Here is a 12,500-nt window from a genome sequence, read left to right as displayed (position 1 = left end):
GACATTGAACACATTGTTAATACATTTTTTACATTGTATACAAGTTGTATGTCATAAAAAAAAATAATCTCTGTATGTTTTGCACAAATAAATAAATAAAGTATAATTTTAAGCTGTAAGCACCAGCACGTCCCAGCCGGGTTCGTCACTTATTTGGTTCCTCTGGAAACATTTCCGTTGTGTTCTGTGTTATTTGCAGTGCGTTTGTGGTGGTGTTGTGAGTATTTGGAGCACACATGTGTTGTGAAACTGATGAAGATGTTTTCTTAATTTGCGGGTGTTTTTTTATTTGCACGCGTTTTTTTTTTCTATTTGCATGTGTTTTCTTCAGTTGCAGCGCGTTGAGCTCTCTCGGCCACCGTACATTACAATTATTAACATAGTTTCTTTTTAGCAGTTGAAGCGGCCCGTTAAAGCTGCAGTCCGTAGCTTTTCCTCTTTGTCGCCATCTCTCTGTTCGAAATCTGTAACTGCAGTGATTCGCGGAATTATCATCTTTACGTGGGTTGTAAATCGGCATGAAACAGCGCGGATGAACACAGTGCTTTGAGGCGAGTGCTGCTGTCAGTCACCGCGCTGTGTGGATACTGGCATACAGAACAGTGGCGCAAAAAGTGGGTATGCGCTATATGCGGCGCATAGGGGCGCAGCACCATGGGGGGCGCCAAAGCGATGGTAAAAAAAAAAAAAATAATCAAATTTAATTAAAAAATATATATATATATTGTATTTTCTATATGTAGCTGCTGTTGTGCGTTTTTTAAATCATTTCTGCATTTCTTCAATGTTATATAAAATTTTAGAGGACTAACAGGCTAGAGTAGGCGCCCTCATGGAGAAGGGGGGCGGGGTGATATCGCGAGCAGGCGGGGGCGCCGTGAGCGCTGAGCGAGCTGGTACGAGTAGTGAGTTGTCGTCGAAAAAGATGGATAAAACAAAATGCTGTGGGGCTAAAAATAGAAAAAGAAAGCGGGAAAAGGAGATGGTATGTCAACTGATGCGACAGCAGCTAAATAAGAAATAAGTGCATGCTGAAAGCCAACAGGTAGGATTTAAAGTGTGACATCCAGGCATGTAGGGCAGGCTATCTATACTGTATCTATGTGCCATCGGGACTACCGGGAGATTCCCGGTGGGCCGACGTGCTTTTTCGGCCGATACATCTCATACTTTTTTTTTTTTTTGTCTTAACGGCCCATAAAACTCGTACATCGGCGGCCCATTCGTTTTTGTTTTTTTGTTGTTGTTGTTGTTGTTGTTTTGCTTAATTGGCGGCGCTGGGTTAGTGCCGGTGTAATGCATTGGTCAAAAAAAGTCAGCGTTAGTTTTTTTTCTGACACACCGGCCCATGAAACATGTCATCATGTGCTTATATCTTTCAAGTATAGAAATTAGTACAAAACTAACTATGAAAGTTTCCTTTATTTTTCAGTGCATTTGTTTTACAATATATGGCTATTACTATGGGATTAATATTATAACTATTATTATAGTGTAATGTAGACAAGACACTAACTAAAAGAGGTTTGAATTTTTCTTTGTTTAATTTGCACCCTGAATATGGGTTCGAGCTTTTAATTTTGAACTCTCAAAGTGCACCAGACTGCTGAATTTAACATTAAAGAACACAAAATTTTCTTACGGGGGGGCATGCCCCCGAACCCCCCTAGAGAAACAGAGATCCACCTACTATAGTTTTACCGAAGATCCTGTGAGAAACACTGGTATTGCTGTTCCAATTCAGCTTATAGTTTCTTTAGGGGGGTTCATCACGCTGGAGTAGCTATAGTTTCAGACTGATCTCATGAAATGGCGTATGTATGACACGCCAATTCGTATTTTCATTTTTGGCGTGCTATCAACACGCATAATCGCTTTTCAGCGTGTTTATCAACGCCTTTGACTTAACGTTATATTACTGTATTATGTATATATAAATATATGACCTACCCCAACCCCGTCCCTAAACCTACCCGTCACTGGGGTTAATACCATTTATGAGTCTTCTCCTACCATCCTAGGAAAAGAAATATCGCTCCACAGATGTAGATATAGATTTTGCTTCGTTTCGCTCGGACATTTAACGGCGTACACATACACGCGGAATCACTCGGACATTTAACGGCGTACACATACACGCGGAATCACTCGGACATTTAATGGCGTAGACATACACGCAAAAGATTTCGGCGTGGACATACACGCGGATACCTCAAAATGCGTATAGATAACACGCCACTTGAATTGAAAGTGGCGTGTATGTTTACGCAAAGTCATGATGTCATGTTGATAGTTTAATTGTATTAATAAATGACAATTTTGCACTTTTATCTGTTAGCTCTCACTCGTCCCTACTCACTTATTACATGGCACACTTGTTGCTGCATACCCCTCTGACACGGGGTAGTTGATACAGATCACAGATTCACTTTTTGAAAGTTTGACCAACATAAGAATTTTCATAAGAAAATGTCTTCTGAACAAGTAAGTAACATCCATTTTTGTTCTGACCAACTAAGGGGGAAAAAGCATTCGACATGATAAGCTTCGTTAGATTTAATCAACGCGATTTACAGCAACCGTGCAAATTATAGCCTACTTTGTTCTCAAATTGTTCATGTTAACAACATCAGCATTGCGTGACTAATGTTAAATATAATGTGTTTTATGATTACCTGTGTAGTTCAGAATTCATATTCTCCATAATAGCAAAACGAGAAAGGCACAACAAAGGAAACTCCATAACTGTGTGAATTAAGAAAACGTACTGTTACACGATTGAACTATTGAAATGTCTTACTTGTTAAGCAGAAAAAAAGCCGTCTCTTCTTCCGTTTTGAACCCCTTCAAAACACGGAGTTAACGCACTTTTCAAAAGCCCCGCCGATGTTTAAATCCTTGTGTTCGCATGAGACGGTTTCTTTCTCTTTCTCTAGCCACCTTAAATCCGAAGTACGAAGTCTTTTGGGTTTTATAACTGCTGAATCTCCAGTTGATGACACTGATGATTGTTGTTTGGATCTTTCTGGATGCCATAAGTTTAATCATGTAAAGTGCTGCGAGAAAAGCCTATACATCTAAACATGTCGTCACGCGCAGTATAGCCGGCTAGCCGAAACTCCTTCTTTATGTGTACGGGTGTGACGTCATGACGCAAAGACATGCTCGAATTTCCCGCGGAAACCCACCAGTACCACTGGAATTAAAATCATTATTACAAGCTAACCGTTTTGAATCTAGCTATGGCAAGCAGATAGTTTTGACCACTGGCAGAATAAGTTTTTTTTAATATAATTATTTTGGATTATTTTTAACTTAAAAAAGTTACGGACTGGAGCTTTAAACAACACCACCAGTGATAACGCGCTATCTACGGCTCTAATGATCCAGTCACGGGGCCATTTTTGAAATTGAGATTTATACATCATCTGAAAGGTGAACAAATAAGCTTTTCATTGATGAGTGTTGTAAGGATAATATTTGGTCAAGAAACAACTATATGAAGATCTGGAATCTGAGGGTGCAAAAAAGCCCGATTGTGCTGCATTCACTCACGGAAATAAATGTTTTATATATTTACGGTAAGAAATGTACAAAATATCTCCATGTAGCATGATCTTTACTTAATATCCTAATGATTTTTTTTGGCATAAAAGAAAAATCGATCATTTTGACCCATACAAAATATAGGCCTACCCGTGAGTGGTTGTGTGATCCAGGGTCACACACATGATTGCTTCAGTAAAGTGTAGATATAGTGTTTATAAGTAGAAGTCTTTCGTGATTGTGCTTTATAAAGGCGCTCACCCTCGGGCCGTGAGCTGACAGAATCCCGCGCGTTCCCGTGACTGCGCGCGCTCGCGTTCTCCTGATCTTATGAGATCTTCTGCTCTCTCAAAGCTCCGCGGAAACCATGGCGACGGAGGGCCAGCGAGTGGTGCTGATCACCGGCTGCTCGTCCGGGATCGGGCTGGGCATCGCCGTGCAGCTCGCGAGAGACGACAACAAGCGCTACCACGGTAAGACCGAACCGGACCGAGCCCGGGAACAATGTTTTAAAACTTAAAACAGTTTTTAACTATTCTAATTTCACACAACTGATAGAACAGCCCACTAGAATAACCCCTCGATCTAAAACTAGAACAGATCTATCGTTTACAAATAAACCTGAAAGAGTTTAAAAGCATTATAATATTTTGACAGTTCAGTCTGAAATAAACCATAATAGTGGAGAGCACAACCTTTTCAGACTTTATCAGTTTGTGGAAACCTACTTAGAGCTCAGAGTATTTCAATTATGTGTTTCCCCCCCCATTAATAGTGTTTATTTTTTCTTTGATTTACCCTGAAAGAATGGAAGTGAAATGTGACAACATGCCCCATAGGTGGGGTTCATTGTAACATGACCATATGACTGATTAAAATGTTATCTGATCTAATCAAAAAATATACAAGACAAACTAAAATATTGTGTCAATAAAATGCAATCATTAACTTTGGCAAAAATAAACACATTTTTGAGTTTGACAACAAATCCAGCATAGTTCAAAACATCATAATAATTAATCATTTCTGAACATTGACACTCAGTCTTTACTCACCTTTTTCTCAATAGAATCCATAAAAGTATAGAATATAATATCACTCTAATAACGCGCAGTGTGACAACATGCCCCGCCTGAGCAATGGGGTTTAACCCCGGCGAGTGTGTTCTAATGTTAGATCAGCGTTAAACAACCATATCAAAATTATATCAGATTTCTCTCATTTTAAATAAACACAAAAAATAGAGATGCACAAATTAACTTAAGTAATACATTCACTTTTGCTATGGATAAATAAATGTTCAGTGATATCATCCAAAGATTTCTGAATTGTGGCGCAATATTTTCTCTTTTTATTGTTGCTATGGCAACTAGTAAATACACTAAGTTGTATCATGCTAGCTAGCATGTGTGGAAGTATTTAAACGTTAGGGTTAGTTTGTGCCCCGATCACCCTGTAACGAGTGGAAATATGGTGTGACCCCTTTAAGAATCTGTGACGAGTGAAGGTAGGGTGTGGCCCCTTTAAGAGCTGCGCGCTCCTGTTGAAGAGTCGACATTATTTGGTATTGTATGTGCTATATGCCGTGTGCCTCAAACACCCCATGTGTGTAATTCTAATTTCTGTTTGATGCCGACTTTTATATTATTTTACTTTTGCTTGTTAAGTAACGATGTGGACGGAAGGACGTGCGACAGATAGTTATGCTGCACGAGTTCGATGTGGAATAAAGCACGAGTTGAGATGCATATCGCCTCCGTGAGTCTGTCTGGCCTCCGCACGTAATATCTTCAGTTGTGAGCTATCCTTCTCCTTCTTCCTGAAGCAGCGCGTTACAAGTGGCGCCCGAACATTTTATCTCTGGCCTTGGATTTAATGCGAGGACACGGACGACGAGCCGGTTTGTGACGGACGACTCCGAAAATGCTGTGAACATCCAGCCGGTCATGTGTGAGTTTACACGAGGAAAATTTCACTGCGTATGCGTGTAAGGCCCGAGTCGCTCGACGAAGCTGGGGCAGACATTTTGTGTTGCTGACGCAGAGGATATTTCTTTACATTCCAGTGGATTTAAGTCGTCATGGACGCAATCTTTGTGAATTTGGGGCACGTTGGATTGTTCGTTGAGGTAATCGGAAATTAGTCCGTTTGTGAACTTTGACTGTTTCGGGGATTCAGGCCTGGTTGCTACGTTCTTTTGTGTTCATCTGCTGGAACTGAATTTTGAACTGGTTGAATTGAATTGACTGGTTGAGATTTTTTTTGCACTGGGTTTTTCCCTGAACCTCTGCTGTGAGTTGTCTTTGGGTAATAACTACTCGACGCTCACACGTTACTCATCGAAGGAACTAAAAAAAAAAAAAAAAAAGTACAAATGAAGCATATGGTTGTTTAAAAATGTTTTTCTCTTTCTTCTTTTGAAAAGGGTATCAAATTGTTTATTACCTTTGCTTTGCTTTGTTACTCACGTACAGGAAATTAATGCATGTTGGAATTGTTTGTTGAATGATATTTTACTAATTCATTGTTTGGAGTTTCATATTGACAAACTGATTTTGATATAATGGCCAGACGTGTTGATGACGAGACTGATTTATTTGACCTATCTGCATGCTTTGAGTTTCCTGCCAGACGGAGAGCGCCAGTGGCAGTGCCTGGGTCAGGGGAGCGCCTGGAGACGCAAGTTGAGTCGTTGAAGGAGGAAGTGGAAATGCTGCGGAGGTGCCTGAGTGAGTCTCTTGATTTGCAAAGAGGTATTATTGATCGTTGCACAGAAAACTTGCATGTACCTGCTTCATACCAGTTGCCTTCACAAGTCAGGCCTGTTGCTTCGTCTACTCCACATGCTCAAGCACCAGCTGGTCACACACAGGGGCCTCGGTCCTTTGGAGTAGAAATGAACGCCAGAACCGAAAATGCGTTTGGCCTGGCTCAAAGCTCTTATGATTTGAATAATGCAACCAGAACTTTGGCCTCCGTCTTGCATCAATCGAGACTGGAGCCCCCAGTGTTTGGAAATGATGAGAAAATTCAAGCTGATGACTGGCTTCCTCTCGTGGATGCCTACAGAAATTCTTTGGGTCTCAGCGATGCTCAAATTTTGCTCGAACTACCACGTTTCTTAGCTAAAGAACCCAGGAAGTGGTTTACAGTGTTGAGTGCACATGTAACATCTTGGACACAGTTCTGCACCCTGTTCAAGACTGTGTTTCTTCCAGCGGATAACCAAGAGCGTGTCTGGAGAGGTATTCTTGACTGTGTACAAGCTCAAGGAGAACCATTCCCTACGTTTGTAGCACACTTGTTGTCTGAATTCAAGAAACTAAAGTCTCCTCCACCAGAACAGGAGCAGATTGATCTTATCTGCAAGCATGCACTTGAGCGCTACAGAGTTGCTCTGTACGGCGCACAAATTACTTCAGTCATAGACCTCGTGATGTGTGCACACGAGCTGCACTCCGCTCTCGGCCCTGGCAGCCGAAATGTTCCAGTATTGCAGAAAAGCAAAAATAAGCAAGAGACTTATTGTTTCAGATGTTCTGCGCCTGGTTTCACTTCAAGAAACTGTCCGAACTGTAACTTTGCACAACAGACTGTGTCTTTCCCAGCCACTGATAAAGTGACAAGTCCAGGCTCGACTGAGCCACAGAACGCTGAGGAGGATACTCAAGCTAGGACATACGAAGACAGGGAGGAGCAAAAGCACAATTCTGTTCGGCAGAAGGTAAACTTCAAAGGGGGGAGGACATTTCACCGAGGCAATCCTCCCTCCAGAAGATAAATGCGCCTCACCCTTGTCTTATGTCCCCACCTGAGCCGCTTGTCCTCGGTCATGTGGAGGACCGTACTTCTCCTTCATTTTGGAATACACCGTTTATGATCAAGGTCAATTTCTGTCATAAAGCCATAGACGCAGCACTGGACACCGGTGCCTCACTGTCAGCTGTTCGTACAAATATGATTTCTGATGACTTGCGACATTCTCTGAAGGTTCAGCCTTGGACTTTTCCCCCGATTCAGCTCGCCAACGGTGCTTCTTGCACTCCGACTGGTGTTGTGTGGTTGAACATTGGCCTCCAAGGAAAAAAGTTCTACCATCGGTTTGTCATTATCCCTGATCTATCCTCTCCAATCATCTTAGGGATGGATTTTATGCTGCGAGCGTCAGTCAGCATTCACATCCCATCAAGGACGGTGACACTGGGGGAATCTACACCCCAGGAGGTTTTGAGTGAGTGGTTGGATGAACCTGAGCTTGGGAGCTTAATGTTCTTAAATGTCTGCCAGTCTGCTTTGGATGAGAAAGTTGAGAGAGCTTGTCTGAAAAGGGAAGAAAAAGGGAAATTGTTGGACCTTCTTAAAGACTTTTGGAGCCTGTTTGATGGACACTTGGGGCACACTTCATTGGGGGAGCACGAAATCAACACGGGTGATGCAAAACCAGTTCACCTCCCGCCATACCGGAGCTCACCGGCTAAAAAACAAATCATTGAAGATCAGATTCAGATGATGCTGGAAGAAAACATCATCGAACCATCTTCAAGCCCATGGGCTGCGCCTGTGGTAATTGTCAAGAAGCCATGTGGAGACCACAGGTTTTGCGTAGACTATAGAGGCCTTAATCACCTGACACTTAAGGATTCGTACCCACTGCCCAGAGTCGACGAATCATTGGATTTCCTGGCTCGTGGAAAATTTCTTACTACTTTTGATTTGGCTCGAGGGTACTGGCAGGTGTCGGTAGAGGAACAGTCAAGGCCAAAGACAGCATTCGCATCACACTGTGGCCTTTTTCAATTCAAAGTCCTTCCTTTTGGGCTTAGTAACGCCCCAGCCACGTTTCAGAGAGTAATGAACAATGTCCTTGCTGGATTGGTATACAAGTGCTGTGCAGTGTACTTGGATGATATTGTTGTCGTATCCCCAACCTTTGAACAACACTTGGAAGACCTCCGGGAAGTCCTTTCTAGACTTGAGTCAGCTGGTCTTACTCTCAAGCTAAATAAGTGTCAGTTCTGCTTGAGTGAGCTCATCTTCCTAGGATACAGGGTCACTCCGGATGGTATTTCTCCTGATCCGAGAAAAGTGGATGCGGTCACAGAGTTCAGAACGCCGACGGACGTGAAACAAGTGAGAGGATTTCTCGGCCTCACAAGCTATTACAGGCGATTCATTCCAAATTATGCTCAAAAAGCTGAGTCACTTTTTAAACTCACAAGAAAGGAAACTCCATTCAACTGGGACGACAGTTGTCAGGCTTCGATGGATTACTTGAAAAACTGCCTTACGTCTGAACCCATTCTGTGCCTTCCGGAGTTCACACGCCCATTCTCCATCCACACTGACGCTTGTGACTTGGGCCTTGGTGCGGCCTTGATGCAGAAGGATGACTTGGGGCGAGATGTGGTGGTAGCTTTCGCGAGCAGGACGTTGCACAAAGCGGAAAGACCGTACTCAACACCTGAGAAGGAGTGTTTGGGAGTGATTTGGGCTCTGGAACATTTCAGACCTTACATCGAGGGCCTTCGTGTAACCATTTATACTGACCACAACAGCCTGAGGTGGCTAATGAACCGTCCCAACCCCTCTGGACGACTGGCGAGATGGTCCTTGCGCCTACAAGATTTTGATTTTAACATCGTCCACAGGCCAGGGGTTCAGAATAAAGTTCCAGACGCTCTATCACGCAACCCACTGCCGCATTGTGAGGGCCCTATTGACATTCTTCCTCCGCATGCGGTCATCGCTGGGTTGGATCTGCGCAGTCTCTCCTCGGTCCCGATAACTGACAGAGAGCAGTTGACGCAGTTACAAAAAGGTGACCCAGTGGTTGGCAATCTTCTTCGAAACCTTGAAGGGGGCGGTACAGACGAAGAACATGTCATTCATGATGGTCTGCTCTATTTCAAGGACCCTAAGATAACCTGCAGTCTCCACCCAATGAAGCAGCTTAAGTTATATGTCCCTACAGTAATTCGATCCACTGTACTCCGGTATTATCATGACCATCCTACAGCTGGACACCTGGGGGTGACAAAAACGCTGGCCAGGCTGAAACAAAGGTTCTTTTGGCCCAAAATGGGGACAGATGTGAAAAGATACGTTATTTCTTGTCCTGTGTGCCAGTTGACGAAGACGAGCCAAAGAAAACCAGCAGGGCTGATGGTTCCGATCAGGCCAATGAAACCCTGGGAATACACAGGAGTGGATTTTGTGGGTCCGCTTCCACGTACTCAGAGTGGCAATGAACATCTGATCGTCTTCGTTGATTACTTTTCAAAATGGGTGGAAGTGTGTGCAGTGCGGTCAGCGACAGCTCAAGTGGCAGCGAGTAAGTTTTTGAGTGAGATATTTGCTCGACATGGTGCACCAGCCTACCTCATTTCGGATCGTGGGACTCCGTTTGTGAGCAATCTTTTTGAGCATGTGCTTGGGGCCCTTGGTACAGAACACCGGCTGACAACTGCGTACCACCCACAAACGAACGCCACTGAGAGGGTAAACCGCACACTTAAGACTGCCATACGTGCTTACGTGGACGACAAGCACACTTCGTGGGATAAATATCTCCCACAACTCTGTTTTGCTCTTCGAACTGCCTGCCATGAGAGCACAGGTCAATCGCCGGCAATGTTGTTATATGGCCGTGAGTTGGACACGCCGCTTGACTTGATAACACAGCCAAATTCTGTGGGAGTTGATGATCCTGGGGTACCCTATCCTGAGAGTTTGAGATATTCCCTGCAGGATGCTCACGATCATGCCAGAGCTGCTCTAAGTGCAAGCCATTCAAAAAAGAAGCGCTATTATGACAAGAAGCGACGCATGGTTTCCTATGCTGTGGATGACTTGGTCAGGGTAAAAACCCACCCCAAATCTGATGCTGGTGCAAACTTTACAGCCAAGTTAGCCCCAGTTTATGCTGGACCATTTCGCGTCTCTAAGAAACTTTCAAGTGTCAATTACAGACTTTCAAACGTGGACACTGGAGAAGATGCTGGCGTGTTTCATGTAGTAAATCTGCAGCCTTTTCATTCATGGGACACGGCCGTGCCCACAACAAGTTCCTATGCTGATGTTGAGATGTCACTACCTTTGGGTGAGGACTTTGATTATCAAACAGACAGTGAGGAGTCGGGTAATGCTGACCAGAGTGTTGGTATTGACTACTCAAACGAATCTTTGAATCGACACTCAGATGAAAATTCGCTGGAACGTTGTACTGGACACTCACTTGATCTTACTCCTGACATTGTTGACGGTGTGGGTGTCTCTGACTCTCATGACTTGACATCTGACGCAGTTACTGGCGAACCCGCAAATCAGGGTCTGAGTCGTTATGCGCTGAGACCGAGAAGAGTCCCTAGAGTTACATCTGACTGGACGGTGAATAAGTGGACTAATCCCTACCATGTTAAAAGGTTTGACTTAGATTAAGCATGACAGACTGCGTTAGACTGTTGTTCCAGAGTGTTAATTGTTATTGTTCCTGTGTGTTCATGGGTCTCATCGAAAAAAAAAATGGAGTGTTTCATTTTTGGGTCGTGATCAAACTTTTCTCATGTGTTACTGAACTAATGTACACTGTGCTAACATGTATGCTCGTACTGTTTGTACAATAGCTATCCCTTTGTCTTGTAAACTTTTCAAATCAGTCATGTATGAGTGGTTGTTAAGTCGAAGTCTTCCTTTGCTGTGTACGGCTGAGGGCAGCCTTTTTTTGGCCGGGGGAAATTTGTAACGAGTGGAAATATGGTGTGACCCCTTTAAGAATCTGTGACGAGTGAAGGTAGGGTGTGGCCCCTTTAAGAGCTGCGCGCTCCTGTTGAAGAGTCGACATTATTTGGTATTGTATGTGCTATATGCCGTGTGCCTCAAACACCCCATGTGTGTAATTCTAATTTCTGTTTGATGCCGACTTTTATATTATTTTACTTTTGCTTGTTAAGTAACGATGTGGACGGAAGGACGTGCGACAGATAGTTATGCTGCACGAGTTCGATGTGGAATAAAGCACGAGTTGAGATGCATATCGCCTCCGTGAGTCTGTCTGGCCTCCGCACGTAATATCTTCAGTTGTGAGCTATCCTTCTCCTTCTTCCTGAAGCAGCGCGTTACAACCCCTAATGTTCTTTTCAAGAAAACTTACAAAACGCTTTTTCTGATACAGTCCCTAAAAATCAGCAGCAAAGTCTTGGAATAGCTTTGAAAGAGTTTGATTGGAGTAAAGTCCCGCTAAGCGGAAGCAGAGAGGGCGGGGGTGTGATTAGTTTCTGGGAAAAGTTAAAGAAGTGTTTGAGTGGTTCTCTAGAAGCGGACGCTTAAGAAATATAAAAGGGAACACGTTGCTCTGGGTTAACAATGAATGTAGGATAGAGATCCGCTCCTCACAAAAGCATTGTCTAATTCCTGATCGATATATAAATGCACTTCTATGAGGAATAAAGTAATACAGACTTTAGGAAAGGCCAAAGCCAGTGTTTATGGACATTATTGAGGCATCAAAACGGGATGGGGAAAAATCTGACAAACTATTAATAAATTAGTTGGAAAAGTTAGTTTTAAACTTAAAAATTAACAATATTTTAGTAAAGGATTCATTAACTATAGCTACTAATTTTAATACACATTTTATAAATTCAGTTGATGAATTAACCCAGCTTTTCACCTTAAAAGATATTCCTTATTGACCTATTAAGTACTAAGAGCTATTTTCCAGGAAGAGGAGGAAACTGAATTAGAAGTAGCTAATATTATTGATGCATTGAAAAGCTCTAAAGCAAAGGGCTATGGCTTTATGGAAATGTTAATCAAATCAAATAAAGATTCTTTAGTACGCCCAATTACACACATTGTAAATTTGTCCTTTAGGAAAGCAATCCCAATTTAAAAATCTGTAGATAAATCACATTTGAATAATTATATGCCAATTAGCATCCTTCCGATTATATCTA

At 42.8% G+C, this 12,500-nt stretch overlaps 1 protein-coding gene across 1 annotated transcript in view; it reads left to right on the top strand.

Moving 5' to 3' along the window:
* The first annotated feature begins 3,871 nt into the window (after positions 1 to 3,871).
* The window catches only part of rdh8b (retinol dehydrogenase 8b), a 25,636-nt gene continuing 17,007 nt past the window's right edge, over positions 3,872 to 12,500 (top strand). Inside the window, exon 1 of the mRNA XM_056236769.1 lies at positions 3,872 to 4,019. Within this exon, the coding sequence (XP_056092744.1) occupies positions 3,914 to 4,019 (106 nt within the window). The 5' untranslated portion in view covers positions 3,872 to 3,913. The remainder of the gene's footprint in view (positions 4,020 to 12,500) is intronic.

The sequence above is a fragment of the Rhinichthys klamathensis genome, unplaced genomic scaffold (assembly GCF_029890125.1).
Source record: "Rhinichthys klamathensis goyatoka isolate OS25496 unplaced genomic scaffold, OSU_Roscu_1.1 h1tg000463l_1, whole genome shotgun sequence".
Taxonomy (NCBI): domain Eukaryota; kingdom Metazoa; phylum Chordata; class Actinopteri; order Cypriniformes; family Leuciscidae; genus Rhinichthys; species Rhinichthys klamathensis.
This window is presented reverse-complemented; position numbering and strand designations above follow the sequence as displayed.